Source organism: Microtus pennsylvanicus, chromosome 2, assembly GCF_037038515.1.
Source record: "Microtus pennsylvanicus isolate mMicPen1 chromosome 2, mMicPen1.hap1, whole genome shotgun sequence".
Lineage (NCBI taxonomy): Eukaryota > Metazoa > Chordata > Mammalia > Rodentia > Cricetidae > Microtus > Microtus pennsylvanicus.
In genome coordinates this window covers 150,092,123-150,116,527 of record NC_134580.1, presented here as the reverse complement: position 1 = coordinate 150,116,527, position 24,405 = coordinate 150,092,123, and the positions used below count along the sequence as shown (strand labels likewise).

Sequence of the window (24,405 nt, the reverse complement as noted above, 5' to 3'; positions counted from 1 at the left end):
CAGCAATCACTTTTCTCTGCTGAGCCATCTCCCTGGCCTCAGTGTTTATTTTTTTGATACACACTCCCTCAGTAAACCTTGAACTCATCAGTTTGGCTAGGACGACAGGCCAGTGAGGTGCCTATCCCCACCCTCCCCCCACACACTCAGACCTTCATGCTTGCCTGGGCACCTTAAGATTGACTCATCACCCTCATCCTGTGTCAACCACTTCTGGTCCATGTTCCATATTCTATTCTAGGTGTGTTGGGTGTTGACTATATTTTGAACCCACCCTTCTCTCCCAAACCACCTATATTTTAGTAGTTTTATACAAGGTAATGTTCATGGCACCATGCACGGCTATCCTTACCGGGGTGGAAGATCGGTTTCTCATGCTTCTTGGCTCAAAGAACATGCCATGACCCTTAAATTTAAGAAGAATGAACTTTTGTTGATTTCACATAAACCAGAGACAGTGCTAAATGCAAGACTAGGAGTCCTTGAGATGACCTCTCACTTCACTGCTGAAGGGGAGAATCCTATGGGCTGCAGTGAAGACATTCACTGTAGAGAGTCCACACGGGGACACTCACAGCTGACAGTCCACATGGGGACACTCACTGTAGAAAGTCCACACGGGGACACTCACAGCTGACAGTCCACATGGGGATACTCACAGCTGACAGTCCACATGGGGACACTCACCACAGAAAGTCCACATGGGGACGCTCGCTGTAGAGAGCCCACATGGGGACGCTCGCTGTAGAGAGCCCACATGGGGACACTCACTGTAGAGCCCACATGGGGACACTCACTGTAGAGCCCACATGGGGACACTCACTGTAGAGCCCACATGGGGACACTCACCACAGAGAGCCCACATGGGGACACTCACCACAGAGAGCCCACATGGGGACACTCACCACAGAGAGCCCACATGGGGACACTCGCTGTAGAGAGCCCACCCACAGAGAGTCCACATGGGGACACTCGCTGTAGAGAGCCCACATGGGGACACTCACCACAGAAAGTCCACATGGGGACACTCGCTGTAGAGCCCACATGGGGACACTTGCTGTAGAGAGCCCACATGGGGACACTCACTGTAGAGAGCCCACATGGGGACACTCACCACAGAAAGTCCACATGGGGACACTCACTGTAGAGCCCACATGGGGACACTTGCTGTAGAGAGCCCACATGGGGACACTCACTGTAGAGCCCACATGGGGACACTCACCACAGAGAGCCCACATGGGGACACTCGCTGTAGAGAGCCCACATGGGGACACTTGCTGTAGAGAGCCCACATGGGGACACTCACTGTAGAGAGCCCACATGGGGACACTCACTGTAGAGAGCCCACATGGGGACACTCACTGTAGAGCCCACATGGGGACACTCACTGTAGAGAGCCCACATGGGGACACTCACTGTAGAGAGCCCACATGGGGACACTCACTGTAGAGCCCACATGGGGACACTCACTGTAGAGCCCACATGGGGACACTCACCACAGAGAGCCCACATGGGGACACTCACCACAGAAAGTCCACATGGGGACACTCGCTGTAGAGAGCCCACATGGGGACACTCACTGTAGAGCCCACATGGGGACACTCACTGTAGAGCCCACATGGGGACACTCACTGTAGAGCCCACATGTGGACATTTGCTGTAGAGAGCCCACATGGGGACACTCACCACAGAGAGCCCACATGGGGACACTCGCTGTAGAGAGCCCACATGGGGACACTCACCACAGAGAGTCCACACGGGGACACTCACTGTAGAGAGCCCACATGGGGACACTCACTGTAGAGCCCACATGGGGACACTCACTGTAGAGAGCCCACATGGGGACACTCACTGTAGAGCCCACATGGGGACACTCACCACAGAGAGTCCACACGGGGACACTCACTGTAGAGAGCCCACATGGGGACACTCACTGTAGAGCCCACACAGGGACAATCACTGCAGAAAGTCCACACATGGGAATACTCACTGCAGAGAGCCCACACATGGGGACACTCACTGTAGAGCCCACACGGAAACACTCACTGCAGAAAGTACACATGGGGACACTCACAAAGGTTTACACAATGTGTAGCAATGGGGCATGAGGCTGTCAGACCTGACCTTGTGTTCTCAGACACCTAGTGAGGCACCCTGGGTCATGGCCATTACCTCAACATGTGAATGGACTCAATCCCTAGAATGCAAGACTGGCCATGCAGCATGACGGGTCTGGGTGAACAAAGAAATAGCGAGGCCCCTTTGGTTAAAAACTGAGGACTGAGTAGGTGGTAGCAGCAGAAGGCTAAACCCTTCACGGGTGTCCAAGTGTGACTCCCACACAGGCCCTGCACTGGGCCACTGAACAGGCTCCATGTCTACAATACCAGCCTTGCAGGACTAGGGGAGAGTGACTTCAATGCCCGGACCCTCACTGGGGGATTCTGTACAGGGAACAACATCCTTATGCTCAGGTGCAGCCTAGGCAACAGTAAGATCCTGCACACATTGTGATTCCATCTTAGAAGGCTACAGTAAGATCCTGCACACATTGTGATTCCGTCTTAGAAGGCTACAGTAAGATCCTGCACACATTGTGATTCCGTCTTAGAAGGCTACAGTAAGATCCTGCACACATTGTGATTCCATCTTAGAAGGCTACAGTAAGATCCTGCACACATTGTGATTCCATCTTAGAAGGCTACAGTAAGATCCTGCACACATTGTGATTCTGTCTTAGAAGGCAACAGTAAGATCCTGCACACATTGTGATTCTGTCTTAGAAGGCAACAGTAAGATCCTGCACACATTGTGATTCTGTCTTAGAAGGCTACAGTAAGATCCTGCACACATTGTGATTCCGTCTTAGAAGGCTACAGTAAGATCCTGCACACATTGTGATTCCGTCTTAGAAGGCTACAGTAAGATCCTGCACCCATTGTGAGTTCCGTCTTAGAAGGCTTCCTCCTTCAAAGAGGCCTGGCTCTTCATGCCTTAAATACTTCTCCCTCATAAGCCAAGAAAGTAAACTTTTATTAAAATAGTAACTGGTAAGGTCCAAATGAGATGTGTACCCCAGACTTGAGTTGAGAGAGCACAATTAGCTAACTGGCTCTGGCATGTGCTGTGGACATATGAGTCGTTCTCTGGGGGACCTGGAAGAGTCACAGGTACCCTCACCTTATAGCTTCTTTTGGCTTTAAACATATTCTATAAAAATCACTTTGCCAAGCAGGGCTGTAAATCTAGAGTTGGCATTCAGGGTAAATACAGACACTGTAGAGTGGGAACCAGGGTCCTGCTTGCCGGCAGTGCAGGCTCACTCACATGCTTTAACTTAGAGACTGAGCTCTGCTGCCCTCAGATGGATTCTAGAAAATGCTTCTGTTTGTGGAAGGTCTGAAATGTGTCATCTTTGATAAAAACTATCAACATGTATGTGTGTGTGTGTGTGTGTGTGTGTGTGTGTGAGAGAGAGAGAGAGAGAGAGAGAGAGAGAGAGAGAGAGAGAGAGAGAGAGAGAGATTTATCATGGGTAAATGCCTTCCAAGAATATGGGGTGACAAGTGACCACCATGTTTGTTTGTTTGTTTTATATGGATCCTGGAGCTTGATCTCAGTTCCTCAGCTTGTACAATTTGCCAGCTGAAATATTTCTACCCCCTCAAACAACAGCCACCAACACAAGCAATGATAATTGATAGAAAAATGTTGGGATGCACAGCTTTCAGAAGGCACCCCACCTATGGATTTTCATTATGTGTGTTTGCTATAAAGTCACTATGAATCTTCTCAAAGGGATCTCTCTCTCTCTCTCAAAGGAACTATCTGCCTGTCACTGGGGAGGTGACTGCAGTCGAGAGCAACCATCTGTAACTCAACGGATTCCCTAGAGCCCAAGACTCTTTGTCTGTCCATGGCAGGATCCCACCAAGGTTCTGGGAGAAATTCTGGTTTTCTCCAACATGATCATTTCTTCCCAGCAGGGAGCCAACCAACTACTCTCCTCAGAGGCAAGGACAACAGAGCAGGAATAGGAGTAGGGGAAGAAGGGCAAAATCACAACAGCTCTGAGAAGACTAAGGGGTGAGACAAGGAGTCCAGAGCATATGTGGTTGACACAGGTCCCTAAAATCAGTGAGCACACGGAATTGGTCTAGGAAGGACGGTGACAAATGGATCAGTCCGGATTTAAGAGATCTGATAGAGGTGATGATCTCTGCGGTGGTTTGAATGAAAACAGCCCCCATAGGTTCATAGGGAGTGACACTATTAGGAGGTGTAGCCTTGTTGGAGGAAGTGTGTCACTGGGGGTGGGCTTTGGGGTTTCAGATGCTCAAGCCAGGCCCAGCATCTCTCTTTCTGCTGCCTGCAGGTATTGCAGAACTCTCAGCTGCTTCTCCAGCACTACCCGCTTGCCACCATGACCATAATGGACTAAATCTCTGCACCTGTAAGTCAGATCCAATTAAATGTTTTCCTTATAAGTTGCCACGGTCATGGTGTCTCTTCATGGGAATAAAAATCTAACTAAGACAATTTTATTTTAATTTAGACTTTCCAATCAATAAGAAAGCAAAATTTCAAAGAAGATCAAGCTGGTGGGCTGGAGAAATACCCCAGTTGAATGCACAAGCATGAGGGCCTGAGTTCAATCCCAAGCACTGGCATTAGTTAGAAAGTTGGAAGTCGTGGTGTCTGTCTGGCTCCCAGCCCTGAGGAGATAGGTGGAAAGCAGAGGATCCCTTAGGCTTGCCATCCAGCCAGTTTAGCCTAAATGAGGCTCCAGCCCCAGAGAGAGACCCTGACTCAACAAACAAATATAGGAGATAGATCCTAAGGAAGGACACCTGAGGTTGACCTCTGGCCTCCAACCACAGTGTACACATGTGTACCCTCAAGCACACAGACACATATCACACACACACACACACACACACACACACACACACACACGTACACACACCATAAAGGAAATTTGTGTGGATCTTGACATTGACTTGATGATATCTCCTTTGCCACAAAAATCAAAGAACTAGCAAACAGTCCCAAGTGGCTCCTCAGCTCTGAGAGAGTGGGAACCGAGGCTGATCTAACCATCATTATGAATGTGCTTAGTGTGTGCAGGATCCTGGGAAGGGAACCCAGGGACACCAAAAATTTGCAACCAAAGGGCCTCAGTTTTCTCCCCTGTAAGGTAGGGACCAGTACTTTGGTGGTTTAAATGAAAATGCTCTCCATAGATTTCATCTACCGCTTCTGTTTGGGGGAGGTTATGGCACCTTCAGGAAGGAGCTTTGCAGGAAGAAGTGTGTCACTGGGGTTGGGCTTCAAGAGTTTATATCCTCACCCCACTTTCAGATGCCCCTCTGCTTCCTCTGTATGATCAATGTGTTATCTCTCGGCTCTCACCACTGCCACGCCTCTATGCCATGATGGACTCTCCTTCTGGGACCTTAAGCCAAACTGAACTCTTCCCTCTGTAAGTTGGCTTTGCTCATGGCATTTTATCACAGAAAAGCAACTAATACCCACATAGTCCCTCCTCCCTGCTGTAGTTCTAGTGTGAACTCAGTGGGACTACGCACGCACAGTGCACACCACAGGTTTAGGCAGACCTAGATAAAGCCCTGACCTCAGAAACTTCCAGACTAAAGAGAAAGCAATGTCTTCCCAGAAACCAAGGTTGTAATTATGGTTACAAGTCAGACCGCCCTGACTAGGAGGGCTGAATGAACAGGGTAAGCAGAGGCCCTGGTCCTCCCTTAAATTCCGCAGCCCAGAATCAGTTGAGACTTTCAGAACTGGAGGCACCTGCTGCTTAGATAAAGGAAGCTAGGGCGGGTTTGTAAGCAGCTCTAAACTGCACTGAACTGAATGGTGAGTAAACCCTTCCTCCTCCAGTTCCTTGTCCAGAAACCTCGTGACATGTGGGCCAGAGAAGCAGCCAGTGCGTTTCTCCTGCAGAACCAACAGCAGATAGCATCTACAGAGAAATTTTACCTTCACATCTGGCTTGGCATGGGCCGCAGCTGCACTGAAGGACAGAGCAGGCATCTGGCCACCCCCAGTTGGCTGCATCTGTGAAAACCAGAGGAGGAAATACGACCATGGTCAGAGGGTAGTCATAAAAATCAGCAAAGAACCCCGCGACCTAAAACACAGGACAGCAGGGCTGTCGGGGAAGAGCCTTTTATTCCATATCTCCAGATGCATCCGGGGAGTGGATGTTTTACTGTTTGCCATCTCGGTGGCTCGGAAAGAGGGTGAACTTCCTCCTGTGCCAGTTTTATGTCTCATTATACCATGAGACCCCGGATCTCAAAATCATCATCTCCTAAGACACCAGCAACAGCCCCTCAGGTCTCATCCTATCCTTACTCAGCAAAAATCACCCCAAGAACTTCAGTGTTGATGGGTACCTCAGTGGGGCCACTAGCCTCCCCACAAACAGGCAGGCATCCACATGACCCCAGCGATCATCTCAGCAGTAGAATGTGGCAATGTGGGTGAGTGGCATCTTAGATGGAGTCTTTCCCCCAAAGAATAGAATGCCCCTGGTGTAGAGGCTGGATTGGCTGGCATGGTCAGGTGAGATGGACAGCCAAACAGGCATAGGCATGCTGAAATGATGTTGAGAACCAATGGGGTCAGCTGCCAGAATTTACCAGTGCCTGTCAGTGCTCAGCTGAGGGCATGACTTTGATTAAATTGTCCAATCAACTGCAAGGGAGTGGAAGCATGGACCTCACTTTATATATGAAAATCCAGGGCCAGCAAAATAACCTAACCGCTGCTCACCAATGTGGTTGGTTGGGTCTCAGCTCTCAGAGCACTGAAGATGCTAGTGTAGAACACTTGTTTCTCAGCACTATTTGGGGAAACTTAATGGAATCTCTGGGGAGAAAGACATAGCAGGAGCAGATGGGTCACTGGGCTGGGTGGTCTTTTGAGGGCCGTAGCATCATTGTGGATTTTGGCCTGCGCTCTCTTACCATGAAGAAGGCATTCCTGTATGTTCCTGCCACCGAGAACCCACTCGCTCCTCACCTCGTGTTCCTCACTGTGATGGGTTAAGTCTCCTGAACCATGACTCAAGAAAAGAAAAAAACTACACAAATGAACAACAGCCCACCTTAAGTTCTTTTCTGTTGAGTGTCTAGTGTCAGCAAAGAATAAGTAACACAGGGCATGTCCAATGGCCCGAAAGGACAGGATTTCCTTGACATTTTTCCTGCTTCCTGTATCAGCCATTCTTAGTTCTCAGTGAAGACAGACAGGAGAGTTCATGACACCATCATCCCATTGCTCATGTGACCCATCCCAGAGCAGCCCTCACTGGTGCTGGCTCCCTGCAGGTTATGGTTGTGTTGGGCACTTCCTTATGTACTGTCCTTCAATTCAGTACCTGGGGAGCAGACTCCATCCCTTAGGCCACAGATGGGAATGCGAGCTCAAATACACCAAGCTAGTAAGAGGTAAAGGCAGAAAGAGAGTCGAGCCTTGTCCCTGAAAAACCAGGGGGACCTCTTCTCGCCCTCTGTGTTACAGGAGGATGGAGCGGTAGTTCTGTTACGGGATGACTGCCCGTGCCAGACAGAGAAGCTAGCTCCCATTTCACCAGCGAGCAAAGCAATGCCACCCAGAAATGCTCAGCCTGGCAGAATTGTTTTCTCCTGAGCTTGGTTTCTCACGTCAACACTGGGGACACTGGGCCAGATACTTCTGTGTTGGGTGATATTTGACTATAGCCCTGGCCACAGGCCATCAAGGGCTCATAGTATCTTCTAATTGCGACCATCCAAAGTAGCTCCAGGCATTGCCAAGTGTTCCCTCGGGAAGAACTGAGCATAGTTGAGAACCACTGGTGGAAAACACAAACGCGTCTGGCTGTGACACGCAGTTGTGGAAGCAGTGCTTTCTCGTGAGTCACTCAAGCTTGAATCCGAGTAATGAAATAAGGCCTGAGCGATGGCTCAGCAGTGTAGAGCACTGGCTGCTCGTCAGAGGATCCAGGTCCAGTTCCCAGCATGCACACGGCGGCCCCAAACCATCCACTCATAATTCCAGTTCCAAGGGATCCGATACTCTTTTCTGGTCTCTGCAGGGAGCACACATGCCTGGTATGCAGACATACATGCAGGCGCTCACACACACACATGAAGTAAGTTAATCTATGCAACGTGTGCTCTATGGATTTCTGCTGTTGACATTGCTGCCATGCAACGCACGGCTCCACGGTCCCTACCTGGGCTGAGAGGGCTTGGCTCTCCTCATTGTACACAATCAGCGTCTGGTGGCCATTGTCACTTGGGATGACGCCTCCGAGCCTCTTGGGTCCAAACTCAAAGCGGCACCGCAGCAGGGAAAGCAGAGCGGCTGTGGTACAACAGAAAGGAAGGAGCAAGCTTGCCCCTGTCAGAGGCCTCAGGGAACCAGATTCCGCTCACATCCACTCAGCCTCCACCTGACAGAGTCAGGCTTCATCTAAATCATCTTAGGTGCTGAGCAGCGTGTGGGGCTCAGGTAGATGCTAACACTTCGTGCTGAACTCACTGCTTAGTATTAACTGGCCAGGAATACTCTTTTTTTTTTTTAATAACTAGTGCCCTTATTAACCTTAGTCAAACCCGGGAACCTAGACACCTGTGTGCCTCTGTAACCATGGTTACTACAAACATATGCTCACCCTTGGATCCATGTTCCTCTGTGGATTCCATTGTTTACATAATTGCCTGCTGATGGAAACTGAATTTCGGCCAATTAGTGTGTCTGGCAACCTTCGACCTAAACAAACCCAGAGTTCATCCTCCTTCCACCCACACAGAGCCTGTCCAGGTGTCTGTTGGTCAGTGAGAGGCCCTGAGCTCCCAGGAGCCACTGACCTGCCAGAGTCAGGAGCGCTGCACAGACAGGGGGCAGGGCCCACAGCAGAAGCCCTGTGTTGGAGAGAGTCTCGCACTTAGATCCACTAGGACAGGAGCAGACCCTCACGTTGACCGACTGCCTCTGCGTGAGGCCCTGTCTGTCTCCTAGGAATAGTGGCACCAAGTATTCCCCGGGCGGGAGGCTTCTCAGCATCACGAGCTCAGCAGAACGGCCTGCAAAGGCAGGAAGACATGAACAGGCTCATTGGCCCATATGCATCTCCTTGCTTCCCCCCCAGGACCAAGACTCTGCATGGAAATGGGACAAGATAGAAAATCCAAAATCAGGGAGCATATAGGAAAGAAAAGAGGCCCTTTGTCCCAGGATCTGGGTGGCCTTTTCTGTTAGATACCATTGATAAAGTCAAACTGCCTACAGATGGGGTGTCTTCCTAAAGACCCCCCAAATGAGGATAACAGATAAGCTGTGTTAGCTTAGGGACCAAATGATCCTTGAGATTTTAGCACAATAAACAACATTCCTTGTAACCCTACTTTACAGCTTTATTGACAAAAGAAAAGTCTGTAACCTTTAAACCCTACTGTAAATTGTGTTATCTGAACAAGCAACTTAGAAAAGCTACAGAATCTGATCTACACTCACAGTATCCTGTTTACATCCTCATGATCCTTGCTACACACATTGGACCACTCGCTACACATGTAGGATCCCACCCAACCCACAGGGCCCTGTCTACACCCACAGGGCCCTGTCTACACCCACAGGGCCCTGTCTACACCCACAGGGCCCTGTCTACACACACAGGACCCTGTCTACACCCACAGGGCCCTGTCTACACCCACAGAACCCTGCTTACACCCACAGGACCCTGTCTACACACACAGGACCCTGTCTACACACACAGGACCCTGTCTACACACACAGGACCCTGTCTACACACATAGGACCCTGTCTACACACACAGGACCCTGCTTACACACACAGGACCCTGTCTACACACACAGGACCCTGCCTACACACACAGGACCCTGTCTACACACACAGGACCCTGTCTACACACACAGGACCCTGTCTACACACACAAGACCCTGTCTACACACACAGGACCCTGTCTACACACACAGGACCCTGTCTACACACACAGGACCCTATCTACACACACAGGATCCTCCTGCAACCACAGGATCCTGCCCACACCCACTATAAATGCACTTAACTGGGACTCTTCCATGAGAAACCCACACCCACTCTTGGGTATATCTTATACTTGCCCATGAGCCTATTTCTCTGATTGTAATAAACTCCAGCTGCCTTTCTGTCTGGCTCACCCTGAAAGTCTTTTTAGTGGTAAAGTGAAGAATCCCGGGTTTGCATAAATGAAGGTCCCTAGGGGAGAAGGGAATTTCTGTCCATAACAGTGTGGAGCAAGGCCTCCATCCTTGTAGCTACCCCATTATTGCTGCTGGCAGAAGGAGCCATAGGCAATATTAGAGAAGTCCCAAGACTAGTTTCACTTCTGATGGCAACCACAAGTTCACAACCTACCATGACCATGGTCAGGTGGACAACTGCAGTAGAGACAGGTCCTCCAGACATAATACACTCATTGGCATCGGGAAACAGAAAGAGCAGTGACCCACCAGGGACTTTAGACCTTGGCCCAGCAATGGGATAAAGTGGGAAGAGCGGTGGTCTGTCTATGGTGATGAAGGGGTTCCAGACCCTTATCTGAGATTCCTACCCCACTATGTGATCTTGGGGACTGGCAGGCTGTGTAAGAGATGCAAGGTTGACTGGGAGTTGTACATTGGGTACAACTGCCTCTCGGTTGCCCAGAGATGCCCTGATGAAAAGCTAGCTGCCTCTGACTCATCCTTACCCCTATAAAAACTCCAGCTCTCCAAGCTGAACTGGGATGGCGTTCTGTCAGCCTCTCTATCCAGGGCAAATAGAGATTCCTTTACATCATCCCAAGCTCTAGAACTCACAGCAATCATGCACGCTGTTACAGTCATGGCTGCTGTTCTCTACGAGAACCAGGACCCAGATGAGAATTGGGGGACAGAAGGGCACAGACAGTCATCTTCCATGGAATCAGGAAAGCCATGAGTGACAGCAAGCATGCAATACTCCATCCAGACAAGCTCACCCCAGTCCTTGTGCTCAGAATCCTTTCTAAGACTTGGTAAGTAATCCTGGCTGGCCTCCCAAGCAACACACTCTGATCTTTAGGTTCTCCAAGGGTCACCTGAGACTGTGTGCCCCAATGTTCCCACCCTAAATCACTTGTTGCCATCTGTGTTAGCCCCTAACCCGTACAAACCTTCACCCTGCTTTGTCCTCAGCATCCAAGTACCATCTACATCTCTCTGGGCAGAGTCCAAGTCAAAAGTAAAGGGGTCAGAGTAGGGGTCCAGGTCGCCATCCTCGGCCTCTAAGAGCAGGGGCTGGTTCCCCGCAGACTCGCAGATCTCCAAGTGTCGAGAATGAGACTGGAGAGTCGGAGCGTTGTCATTGATGTCAGACAGGAAAAGCATCAGAGTCCCTGTGCCAGTCAGCGGTGGGAGGCCTTGGAAGGGAGAGCAACCGGGGATAAGAGAGGAGGTTCAAACACAGGAGCGAGAGAATTAAAATGAAATCACAAAAACCAACAACGTCAACAGCTCCTGAACCAGGAGGGCTTGCAACAATCGCTAGCTCTCTGGAGAGCCAGTCAGTTTTTTTCAGTCAGGGCCACCCTCCAATGAACAGGGACACACAGACACACACGACGAGTATACACACAGACACACACGGGCAGCAAAAACTGTTCCCGATGGATTTTTTAAAGATAAGAGAACACAGAGTGGGTTGTGTAGGGGAGGGGTTGGCATCTGAGAGGAGCTGATAGAGGTGAGTAAATGATCAAAATACATTATACAGAATTCTCAAAGAAGTAATAAAATTGTGACTAAATGAATAAATAAATGAATCACTTAAGAGAAAATCAATCAAGCAAATGAAACCCAGCAGTATCTTAACTGGGAAAAACAGAACCGCCTTTTAACCCCACTTTGAGCTGTGGAGCAAACAAAGGCAGGCTGGCCTGGCATCCCTGCTTCTGCCTGTCCTCCTGTGGGGAAGAGGCCTCTATTGCATCCTCCTTCCTCTGCCTCCCTTTCTATTTGAATTGCAAAATTCGTGTGCTAAGGGGACCCAGGAGGTTGGACAGGAACATGATTTGCCAGGAAAAAAACTGTAGCCAGTCTCTGCCCTACCAATCCTTTACAGAAACGGCAGAAGCTTGCCCAGGAGCAGGAAAGCAGGGATCCTCACACCCATCACCCCATCATGACTTGACCTATGAAAACAGGGGTGCCCTTCCTGTGAGACAGACTACTCTCCACCCCACTTCTCAAGCCTGCACTGGGACGACTGCTCTTCCTGTGTCCCCGTCTCATTTGTTTTCTGAGAGGGAGCAGGTGGGAGGGCCTTCTGGGCCTGGTCCATCCATTCAGAGAGCCCTCCTTGTGCACACAGGCCTGGTAAATGACCATGCTCAGCTGTGCCAAGGACGAATCCACCCACTGAAACATCCGGCCATTTCTCTTCCCATGTCAGGAACCGCCCAGGTCTGTGCTCAGTCTGTTTCTCGCCTATACGAAAAGTCAGACCATTCAGAAAAAGCAACCAAACCCTTGTCATTATCTTGAGTCATTTGTAGATGAGGTAGAGTGTACTAGCATGTCCTGTCAGTCATGTTACATGTTAAGGGAAAGTGTCTGTAAAAGGGTAGCATGTGGAATCCCCAGGGAAGATGGGGCCCGTGCAGTTCCTGCCTGTGATGGTGGACCACACAGCTTTATAAGGTGTTGTACTGGGGAAGCTGGCAAAGGGTGCTGGGATGCTGAAACCCCTGTGAATCTGCTCGGTGACTGACTGGTCAGGTATTAGCAGGTTTGGGTGTCACTGAGGGTGGCTCTCCCCTCATAATTCAGCAGCTGACAAAACTGGGTACTGAAACTCTGGACTCTGACCCCAGGTGAAGACATGGAAACCAATCAGAACTGTCTGAAAGATTATGACTACCTGGTAATAATCTACTACAGACCATATTACAAATCTGGTAAAGAGCCTGCCAATCACCGGGGAGGGAACATCCCTCAGGAAAGTGTCTATTTTAGAGACTTTAGGAATAGCATGAAGCCCACTTAAAAGTGGATGTTAGGGGTGGCCTCTCTGACCACTGGCCACTCTCCTCACCCCACAGATATGCTTTCCTCCTCAATGGGCCCTATGGCTGCTGTCCACTCTCATCCCTTGAGGCCCCTCCCCCGCTTCTCTCTAGAACACACTCATTGATCTCGGTACTTCAACATATGATCTCTGAGTTATTCTGATGGAAATAACAAGAGCTGGGGAGCACAAGGGAGGGAGGAATGGTATAAATTTATGGTGATTTAAAAATCATCTTTTCTAATTAAAATTAGAACTAAAATTAAAATTAAAAACAAGTCATGGGGGCTGGAGAGATGGCTCAGTGGTTAAGAGCACTGTCTGCTCTTCCAGAGGTCCTGAGTTCAATTCCCAGCAACCACATGGTGGCTCCAAACCATCTGTAATGAGATCTGGCGCCCTCCTCTGGCGTGTGGGTATACATGGAGGCAGAAAGTTGTATACATAATAAATAAATAAATCTTTTTTTTAAAGATTTATTTATTATGTATACAATGTTCTGTCTGCATGTCTTACTTCACTGACAGATAATCATGCAAGTGTGTTGGGCAGGCCCACGGTCCTTGGAGCCTGGGCTTTCATCACAGATGTCTTTAGGTACAATTCTTAATGCTACTTGAAAATGTTCTCAGATGCAGCCTTGTGGGAATCTGGAGAAATGCGCTAAGATGTGTTTTTTAAACCACTCGTCCTGGTTTATGACAAATGCATCCTGCTCAGTCGCATTTGCTGTGGCTTATGAGCCATCCCAGGTACAGGAAGCTGCTAAATATTTATCACACGTCGTTGGGCTTGACAAAGCGCTACTGCATTAGCTTTTGAACAGATGAAAATGGCGGGCCTGATGGCAGCATCCTCGCCGGTTTAATTGTCTCTGCCGGATGAATACTGTCCCTCTTTCAGCAGAATTGGTCCCCAGCTTACCATTTCAGGAGTTATTATCAAAAATAATCTCCAGCATCAAGGCAAAGTGAAAACAAGGTTTATTTTATAATTTCCTCAGTGATGCTGAAAATGGCCTCCCTTAGAGGCTGGAGTCACCACTGTTAGTTCCGGCTTTGCCTCAGTACTCACCACTGTCAACCGCATGGACAAGGATTGTGTAAAAGCTGCCATTCACGTGAGGAGACTCCCGGTCTATTTGCTGCTTGGTGGTAACCGCTCCTGTTTCCTCATCCACGGTCACCCAATCTGCTGGATCGTGAACCAGTTTGTATCTTGTAGAAGGAACACAGACACAATTTTTAAATTTAGAAAACTTTACCAAAAGACAAGTCACGGCCAGGGTGGTGCATACTTGTCATCCGAGCACTTGGGATGTGGAGTCAGGAGGTCATGAGTTCAAAACCATCTCCAGCTTTATAGAGGGTTCAAGACCATGCCTCAAAATATCGTTTTAATGAAAAATCAAAATATATCACAGAACTCCTGTGGTGATCTGAATACAAATGGCCTCCTTAGGTTCATAGATTTGAGTGCTTGGACGCCAGGGAGTGTCACTATTTGAAAGGATCAGGAAGGGCGGCTTTGCTGGAGGAAGTGTGTCACTGGGAGTGGAATTGAGGCTTCAGAAGCGCAGACAGGCCTAGAGGTTTTCTCTCCTCCAGTGCCTGTGGATCCAGAGGTAGAACCGTCAGCTACTTGACCAGCACCATCCTGCCATCATGCCTACTGCCATGATGATAATGGACGGAACCTCCGAACAGGAAGCAAGGCACAATTAAGCGCGAGCATAAGCGCCCTCTTCCTGTGCAGCCTGAGCATAACTCGGCCTGCCTTGGGGAAACACTTGGTGCAGGAGCAGACCAGTCTATGAGTATCAGCAGAGGGCGGCTTCCCACTCAGCAGTGTGCCTCGGAATTGTGGGTCTTGACCGTCTTGTAGCAGATCCTAAAGGACTTTCTCCCTTGAAGATCATCTTCCTAGCCATCACTTTGGCAGACACTTCAGGGTTTCTGAGAGTGACAGGCATCAGATGGCATCCATTGGAACCATGTCAGGCTGCCAACCACTGTGCCTCTGGAGGGACCACAGTAAGGGATTCCTGTACTCAAGCCAGGAGCATGAAGCTCAGGCAGAGAAAGGGCCAGAGAAGGGCAGCTTCTCTACGGGTTTCGTCTTCCTCATCTGGAAAAAATGCTTTCAGCAGGGCCCACCGTGATCCCTCGTGGATAGCCAGTGGGTCATAGATTTTAAAGAGACCATTTTCTCGTGCACAACTTTAACAATTAGGGAAGGTTCTAGAAGTCCCTGTAGTTTTATGGTGTTCACAACCCAGGAGTAGAAGCTCAAGAGTTCATCCATAGATCATCTGAGACCAAAAGCAAATTTGGGCATGAAAAATAACTGATTTCAACCGAAGGACATTAGAAAGAGAAAACACTAACTGTGGTCTGTGAATGCTGCCTTTACCCTGGCATAGAAGACACAAACGATACCCTGACTAAGCAGGGTCTGAGGTCACACAGTAGGGTTCCATCACTGGGGTGGTTAAGACATGGGGACCGACGGGAGAGTGGTGGATGCCAGGGATCTGGGTAAGGGAAGTGAGGAAGTGGACTGGGAAAGAGGTTGAAGGGAGGGGTTTGGGGAGGGAGATCTGGGGAAGGGGACTTGGAAGGGGCTGGGGGAGCTGCCTTTACTGGGTACACAGATTCTAGGTGGTGTATGAATGTATTCAGTGCCAAGGACTGAACTCTTAAAGTGGTACACATATATACCTCATTAAAAAGATTTGACTAAAGTATTTCATTTAAAACAATAAATATTATTAGAGTATTTATCCAAAAGCAAGAGAGCTAGGATATCTGGCAAAGAGAGACATAGAAACATGTTACATAGCATTTTTGTACAAAAAAAAAGAGACTCTGAAGGGTCAAGGGAGGAATAAGTTGGGAGACTCCAGGAGGGTGCTATAGGGTGAGGGTGCTAACTGGGTTAGTCCAGCCAGTTTACCAGGTAGCTTTACATTTTTACTCCTGGGACTGAAACAGTCTCAGCAACGTTCTCCGACAGCCAGGTGGCCAACAGTCCTCACTCTGCAGCCAGCCTTGCTGCCTGCTGCTCTGTGCCCACCTTATCTGGCTGGTGACCCTGTCCGGGTCTGTAGCATTGAAATCTCCCAGCCGGATGCCCGGCCCAGCTCCATCCTCCTCGCTGACTATGAAGCTCCTGGGGTGAAAGACTGGCGGGTCATTGGTGTCCACCACCTGCACGCTCACAGTGATGCTGGCCATGGCCTTCGTCGATGGCTGTGCCTGGCCCTCCTCACAAGAGAAGAGCGGCTCCTGATTCTCCACAGCAATGCCGAGGCTGTGGGCTGCTTGAGTTTCATAATCCAAAGGCTGCCGAGGTAAGAGAGGGCTTGATTAGTGCCCACTGCTCCCCTGGCTGGAGGACGCTTAGCAGAGTCATCAGAAACCCAGCGGTGGGAGGAGGTGATCAAAAGCCAGCTTCCTTTCACTGGACCACACAGAGCCACCCTCCATCAGAGGGTGATGAAAAATGCAAGAAAACCCGGAACTCATGAAACATTCAAGTCTTAACCGTGCCACAGGAAGAAAAAGAAATCAGAGGAACTTGGAGAAATATAAATACTAATGATCATAGCTACTCAGGGTACAAAGTAGCCTGGGACTTGGAAGGACTCAGAAGCCAGGAGGGTGACAAACTCAATGGCAGGCAACTGTGCAGCGGGTTGTCAGATACTTGGTATTCACAGTGTGGTCTGCAGCTCCTGAACGTTTCCTGGACCTTATTCAACTGACAGGCAGAATCCCGACTCTACCCAGAGGCACTGACTCTGGCCGGCCCTTCCAGTCAAGGTAGCTGCTCTGTGCGGGAGGTGCTGGCTGTTCTTACGTCTCCTTGAAAGCCACAAAGACTAAAAGCATCAGCGCCCGCCTGCCCCTGTCAAGCCCACTTTTCTCAGCTATGACTTTATGTAAAGGATCTCTCTGCTCTTTGATTTCCTCACCCATAAAATATGGTCATAATATCCTCCTCCAGGGCCAGCTTCCCTGAGCTCAGCACCCATCACAACCCACACAAATGCCCCAATATTTACATTTCAACGGTTTAAAATGTTTTAAACCCGGGAGATTAAAAGAAGAACTTTTCACTAGAGAAACATTTTAAAGGATGGGGGTGTGGCCCAACTAGTCCCACACTTGCCTAGCGTGCCCAAAGCCCTGGGTTCGAGCCCCAGCACCACATAAAGCAAGTATGGCTGTGTATGTCATAATTCCAGCACCCTAGAGTTAGAGACAAGATGAGAAATTCGAGGGAATCCTCCACCACGTGATAAGCTAAAGGCCAATCTGCAACATTTGAGACCCTGGCTCAAAAAATAAATATTTCTTAAAGTTCGCTTTTCATCACATCAGGAAAAGAAATAATAAAAACGCCAGCCTTATGTGAATGTGGTAGATTTTGTCTGTAACAACAACAACAAGAAAAGGTGTCAAAGAACTTGATAGCATAAAACGTCTGCTTCTTGTTACTGTAGGAGGAGCCCTCGGCCTCCACACAAAGGGCTCAGATGGTCCTGCGTTCTTCTAAGGGTGGCACAGGGCACACTATGCATTCCGCACACAGTGAGTGCTTAGCAGGTACTAGCCCCTTAGTCATTATGGCTTGTCCTCCGGATGGGCACCTTGGCATCCACCACCGCCTGACCCTGACTTTACCTTGATAACATTTAATACCGCTCGGTTGGTCTCAGGGTCAGTCAGGATGTCAAAATGCTCCTCCTCATTGCCGTCCAGTATGTGGAATTGTGCTCTCCAAGCTGGTGTGAACGGTGAGTCTCCATCTTGAACAGGGAGATACAACACGCCCCGTGCAACTTCACCTTCAGAAATCTGAATCTCATACTGGAAGAAATCATCATCATGTCCACATCACAGACGCAAAGACACACCATAGAGAAGAGGGCTGGGGAAGGGCTGGGTCCTCATCGAGACACCCTTGACCTTCAAGCATTTGAATTCCTCCAGTTATATTAGGGACACTATGAAGTCGGGAGCATGCTCCTTTCTATGAACGGCATTCACTAAGACTCTGTGCCTAAGGCTGGATAAGTTTAAAGAGAGTCTTCAGTCCAACTCAGTGCATTCTTCCACTGAGAATTTTTAAGATGCAATACACAGCCTCGCCTACGTGTCTTAAGTATCCTAGCTCTTCCACAATGGGGAGAGATTTATTTGGATCAAGGGGACCATCTTTCCAGCGCACACAGTTCCTTGAAACAGCTCATTTTTCAGTAGTTTTTGTAGAGAGTCTCTAAGCAAGCACGGCAAGACAGTGAGGTATTTTTTTTCCAGGCTTACTTTTGAGCGCATAGATTTTTCCTAAACCAGGGAAGGATTCTGACACGGGCTTAACTGAAACATTATTTTGTCCTTGGTATAAACTTTTGGAAGAGGAGCTTTCATTGAAAACATTCCGTGTTGGTTTATGTAATTAAAACATTTAAATAACCCATTTTAAAATTAATTGGTTGAATCATTAATGCAACAGTCAGTACGCACAGGTAAAATAGTAATAATAATAACATTCCCAAGGAGTTGAGAATGGAATGCCTGTGTTTGGGGAGGAGGTCAGGCAGGAACTAGAATAAATAAGTTCACTAAGTAGAACACCAGAAGGCAGATGAATAAACAAAGGGCTTCGAGTATCCAGGAGGGGTACAGGGTTGTGACTGGGCCATCAAGGAAAACTCCTCTCGGGATCAATTTGTGTGTGCAGGAGCCTCCTTCCCCTGCCCAAACACACTGTGAAACTGTCAGCTCTATCCTTCTGTGTTCCAGGGATGGAACTCAAGCCGTCAGGAGGGCAGCAAGCTCCTGTATCATTTTGATGGTTCCAACCTTGCTTCTGGAGACAGGTTTCCCACTGAGATCTAGGACTCACCAATTAGGCAAGGAAGGCTGCGAATGGACCCCATGGATCTTGAAGCCTGGCCTCAGTGGACAGCACCATGCCCAGAGTTTTATATGAGTGGTGGGTGTCAGGCTCAGGCCTTCACACGCGGGAAGCAAATATTTAACAGATGGGGCTATCTCTCTACCCCGGGTGGACTGCCCAGTTCCACTTTAGGTTGCTTTGGAGTATCGTATGTACTTTGTCATGACTCAGAAGTACATAAGCCTAGGGCTTGGGGACCTTTGTAGAGGGCTTAGAATTCAGGCACCCTATGCCTTACATGGTCTTCCACAAATGTGGGCATGTGGTTGTTGCCTTCCTCCACACTGACGTGAATGGTGGCTGTGGATGACAGGGATGGCTCTCCACAGTCCGTTGCTCTGACTATCAGAGTGAACCAAGGAGCAGTCTACATGGGAAGGGAAAGGAATGTTAAGCCCCACAAACACAGGGGAGGAAAATATTAACAAGGACATTTCTTTCTAGCAATTTCTATAGCAAGGCTTAACCACAGAAGACTCCCAAATACAGACCCAAATCTGGGGCTGGGGCATAAACAACACTCTGGGTGTGAGTGTGTGAGTGTGTGTGAGTGTGTGTGTGTGTGTGTGTGTGTGTGTGTGTGTGTGTGTACGCGTGTGCACATTGCTAGAAGTTAACCTTGGGTGCTCTTCAGGCACTGTGCACCTTCATTCTTGATTCAAAGTCTCCCATGGAGCCCGAAGCTCACCATTTGACTAGCCTGGCTAGCCAGGACGCCCTAGAGAGGAGCCTTTCTCTGCCTCTGCAGCTCTGGGACAACAGGCACCCCGCCACAGCACTAGTTTACATGGGTTCTGGGGCTGGAACCGGGTGTCCTGCCAGGGCAGCAATCACTTTGCTGACAGAGCTAGCTCACCAGCCCCGGTGCATTCAAATAATAAAATCTACATAACCTCATATTTTAAGCATCCCGAGAGTCGTACTTCCCCACTGATGAGATCAATCCGAAAGCCACTTTCTCTCAGTAATGGTGTTTGAGAAACGAGGAAATAAAGGACTTGAGAATTCGGAGTGTTTTCTTGATCCAAATCGACCGTTAACAACTGAAAAATAGGTTGACCTAGAAAGAAGTTTTTAAGAATGTTATTGCTGGCTGAAGGTTGTTTGCCAAAGTAGAGAGAGGGAAGAACCTTTGAAAATGGCATCAGGGCACACACCAGAATGGATGAGATATTTAAATGAAAAAATCAGCATACAGACACACTATGCAAAATAAAGGTGGATATTTAACTTAGGGTAAACTTCAAGGAGCCTTCTAGCTAGGACTGATGTTGCAGAAGAGGGCGGGGGTACAAGTGATACATGAAGTTTTTAAATGTATAAAAAATACAGACAAAATTTAAAAGTGAGTGATAAACACTTGAAATGCATGTGCCAAGTATGTGTTCTTCACATAGAAGAAGCAAGCTTTGATCAGGAAGCAAATGGCAATCATATTAACAGGAAAGGGACATTGATTAAAAAAGAAAAGGCTGAGAAATGTGTGAAAATGTTCAGCCACAGGCAAGATTACAGAAAACACTTGGCGCGCTCTCGCGCTCTGCCGCCGAATGAATACTTGGCCCTCTTCAATTCGCCACCCGTCTGAACCAGCCACTCTTCTCCCCTGAGCGTAAGCATCGTGAGTGAGGCCTGAGAGCAGCACAGGCCAGCTCAGATACCTTCCTCAAACAGTTTGCAAAAACACTTTTTAAAAGGCATCAACCAAACAGTCAGCACGGGAGACCAAGGAGATATCTCAAAACTCACCCACCAAAGATCTAGTATACCAGATGTGCAGGCAACATGGCAGGAAAGTATTTATATTACTACATGTCTGTATGATGGGGCACGCATGCCACAGGGCATGTGTGGGGGTCTCAGAACAGGTTTGTGGAGTCAGTTTTCTCCTGCTGCCTTCGCAGGAGTTTCAGGTTAGACCTTGGAGCTTTAGGCTTTAGCAGCGCTTTCCCAGCAGGGCCTTCTCACAGACCCAACCCAGCTTTTCAAACCAGAAAGCATGCCCAGACAGAAAGAGATACCCAGCATCTATGAACGTTTAAGGACTAATACATATACATTTCCTGCTCTCATAAAAAGTACATATGTAAGTGTGTATTTACACTCAAATAGAACACCTGACAAGGCATGAACATACACAACACAACTGTGGGTAAACATGCGTGTAAACCTAAAGGAAAAAAGTCCTAAAACTTCTGAAAACGCTTCCTACTCCAATGGCTTCAGGTCTTTGAATTTTCCAAAGACTATTTTACAATATTAAACACTGCTTTTGTTATAAAAATAGATTCTCCTTCTAGGAAAATTAGTTTGGCTTGTAAAGATTTACTTTCTGAAACCCAGAGGCCAGATGTCATGTCCCTGTCGTTCTGCAGATGAGACACTTGCTGAGCCCCTGGTGAGCCTGCCCTGGCTCCATCTCTATCCCTCTAGGTGTGGCTTTGTTGTTAGGCTACATTTACATGCCTGCTCTTCCAGACAGCACAATTTCCACATCCTTCCACGGCCAACACAAAATGAAGCTAAGGGAGAGCAAAGCCTTCAGCGACTCTGGGCCTGCAACCTTTTATGTGAGCAGTGAAAAGCCTTCCTGAGTTACCTGGATCAAAGTCCCCATCACTATCAAAGCAAGAAGCAGGGGAGTCACACAGGGCAGAGAGAGGCATACTCACACAGCGGAACACCCAACGCACCTGCAGCGTGACTCTCTTTCACACTGATGTTAAATTCCTTCTCGGGAAACTGGGGTGCGTGATCATTCACGTCTCTGACTCTAATGTTGAAAATCAGGGATTCGTCCACCACTTTCCCTGTGGATCGATCCACAGCATCAATGTAAACCTGGGAAGCAGAGAACTCTGTAAACAGTGTGGGTGGGTATACCCGAGGGCGCTGATCAAAGAACCATTAATGCCAGATGTGTAGTGCAGTTCCAAGGACCTGCCTCAGCGCCACGCTCCCCCAGCACAGGCTCCCGCAGATCAGCTATGCGAAGACTTGGGGGAAACCCCAGTCATTATCAAGGTCAGACTTGGTTTCTCCATTTGAGTAGACCCGAGCAAGATGCTGGAGAGCTGTTTCTACAGTTTATCGGTGTTGTCTTGAGAAAGGAAGACACAGTTACTATTACTGGGCCTTGAGAATTATAGCCAAGACCTATAGGTTTTGGAGAAAGGGACGCCCAGAGGAACCAATACAGTTGTGGACACATCAGATCATAGAGAGTCAATGTCCTCACTGAGGTAGTGAAGAGGAATGGCCATGCCTCTCCAGCTTGTCCAGGAGTCCTACCTTGCTAGAGGCTAGTAAGTTAAGCTTGTATATTGAGAACGTTTGGGAAAGTTAAACAAATGAACCCAGATAGAAAGGAGGAAATAACAAGAGAGCAGAGCAGATTATCAATGAAATGGAAACCACCAAACAGCGGCCATGGTTGATTAAACTAAAAACAGTCTAGAAAAAAATGATGTGTGGGATGGGGCCCAGAGAACAGACAAGGGAACGAGGGAATCCAGGTCAGAAGTGAGGGAACAGACATTACTACAGATCTTAGATGTGTAAGACAGAAACCCTTCTCCCTTAAGCTGCTTCTTATCAGGGAATTTTACCACTACATCAGAAATGAAAGCAGGACACACACACATGCACGCACACACACACACGATTGCACCCATGCACCCACACACATATGCGCACGCTCACACACACACATACAGACCCACATGCATGTACACATGTACACACACACCTACACAATGCACATATGGCACATGCATGTGTATACACACATACACACATGTGAAACACACATGTGCAAACACATACACGTGTGCCCGTAAATTTTTTTTTTATAAAGAAACAGTCTGAAAGGGCTATAAACCACAGGAGTGCAGCTCCATAACAGCTTGGAAATGGCAAATTTATGGATAATAAAAGGGTAATAAAAAGCTTGTGGTTCTCAATACGGGCGGGGTGAGCGGGTGGAACATGAGGGATTTCAGAGCAGGAAGCTACTCCACAGGAGCCTGTGGTGGGAGCCACCGTTATCGACCCATGCGATACAAGGCATCAAGAGCACACCTGGACAGAGACCAGGCAAGCCATGGGCTTTGGATGGTGATTCTGTAAAACCCTGGCTCCCAGTTACAATAGAAACAAACCACACCAGGGCAAGATGCCGGCAGCGGGGACCTCGGGAAACTCAACACTGTGCTGTTCTTTCACAAATCTGAAAATGGTATAAAAAGCATAGCCCACTAGTTACAGGGTGTTCTTGATTACAATATTAAAATAAGGTAATGTTGACTACGTAACTTAAAATATGCCATTAATCATAAACCAGAAGTTGGGAGGTGATAAATATATTTCTAGAAATTGATCTGCTTGCATGCTGAGATAGGCATGTGTATTTTCTAGTGACTGTAACCTGCTTCACCACTGTGTCCCCTTTGCCCCTGGGTGCAAGGGTTTGGTCTGTTGAAGGCTGGCAGGCCAGAGGGATGGAGCATGCAGAGAGCCTGCAGGAGTTTAGTCGCAGCAAAAGGATGCCCATGAGCTGCAGTATGGAGGTGCTCCCGAGCACAGGAGCCCTCCACCGCACAGGATCCCGCTAGAGGTGTCAAGAAAAATGAGTTCCTTAAAGAAGAGCAAGGGGTTGCACGCGCAGATGAACCCCTCGTACCCTGGCAGAAGCCCTAGAGAGCACGTTGTTCCCTCTGTTCCAGAGAATGATTGACTGTTCAACACTCGGAAGAGGTAGAGGAACCCAAAGGCCAGCCAGCAGGCGAAGGCTGAAGCACGGGTCTAACCTTCCCCTTCTTACCTCGCATCTCAGAACCAGCATGGACAGCCTCAGTCTCCTCAGGGTCAGCTTTCCCCTCCAGGAAGGCTGGCGGCTGCTGCAGGGCTCCTGCTCCTGAGCTACTCCGCTTCAGGGACTCTAGCATACATTTTTAAAGTTTTCACAAGCAAATTGGCTCTCTCCCACACGGTTGCTCCCTCGTCCTCCATAATTCATCGCGATGCCGGCAGCTCGGCTCCTTAATCACCCTGACTCCTTGCTCTGAAACTGGGCCAACCGTAATCCTCCCACTTAAACAAGAACCGTGTGTTTGTTTTGTGTTTATTATTTTATATTCCATTTATTATCCTAAAAGCTACATCTGAGACCTTTAGTTCTGACAGATGCCTGAGGGGCGTGAGTGCTGTTTATTCATTGGCAAGATGCTAAGAAATTCCAGGGGACTCAGTCACAATGCAGAAAGGAAATACCGCCGGCGCTTTCTGAACGCGGACTGGTTTTCAGCCTTTTGTTACAGCCCGGAGATTTACACC

The 24,405-nt window shown here is 48.5% G+C and overlaps 1 protein-coding gene across 3 annotated transcripts in view; it reads right to left on the bottom strand.

The window, feature by feature from the left end:
• Cdh26 (cadherin 26) overlaps positions 1-24,111 on the bottom strand; it is a 33,288-nt gene extending 9,177 nt beyond the window's left edge. The window contains exons 1-12 of one of the 3 annotated variants that reach the window (XM_075963283.1): positions 23,894-24,110; positions 21,765-21,912; positions 19,995-20,131; positions 19,310-19,438; positions 17,793-17,978; positions 16,180-16,448; positions 14,179-14,321; positions 11,213-11,458; positions 8,886-9,101; positions 8,249-8,379; positions 6,004-6,081; positions 353-406 (exon numbers count right to left, since the gene is read on the bottom strand). In XM_075963283.1, the coding sequence (XP_075819398.1) occupies positions 353-406; positions 6,004-6,081; positions 8,249-8,379; positions 8,886-9,101; positions 11,213-11,458; positions 14,179-14,321; positions 16,180-16,448; positions 17,793-17,978; positions 19,310-19,438; positions 19,995-20,131; positions 21,765-21,912; positions 23,894-23,914 (1,758 nt within the window). In that variant the 5' untranslated portion in view covers positions 23,915-24,110. Of the gene's footprint in view, positions 1-352; positions 407-6,003; positions 6,082-8,248; positions 8,380-8,885; positions 9,102-11,212; positions 11,459-14,178; positions 14,322-16,179; positions 16,449-17,792; positions 17,979-19,309; positions 19,439-19,964; positions 20,132-21,764; positions 21,913-23,893 lie in introns of all 3 variants that reach the window. The other 2 variants (XM_075963282.1, XM_075963284.1) reach the window with 2 other exon arrangements.
• Positions 24,112-24,405: the final 294 nt, after the last annotated feature.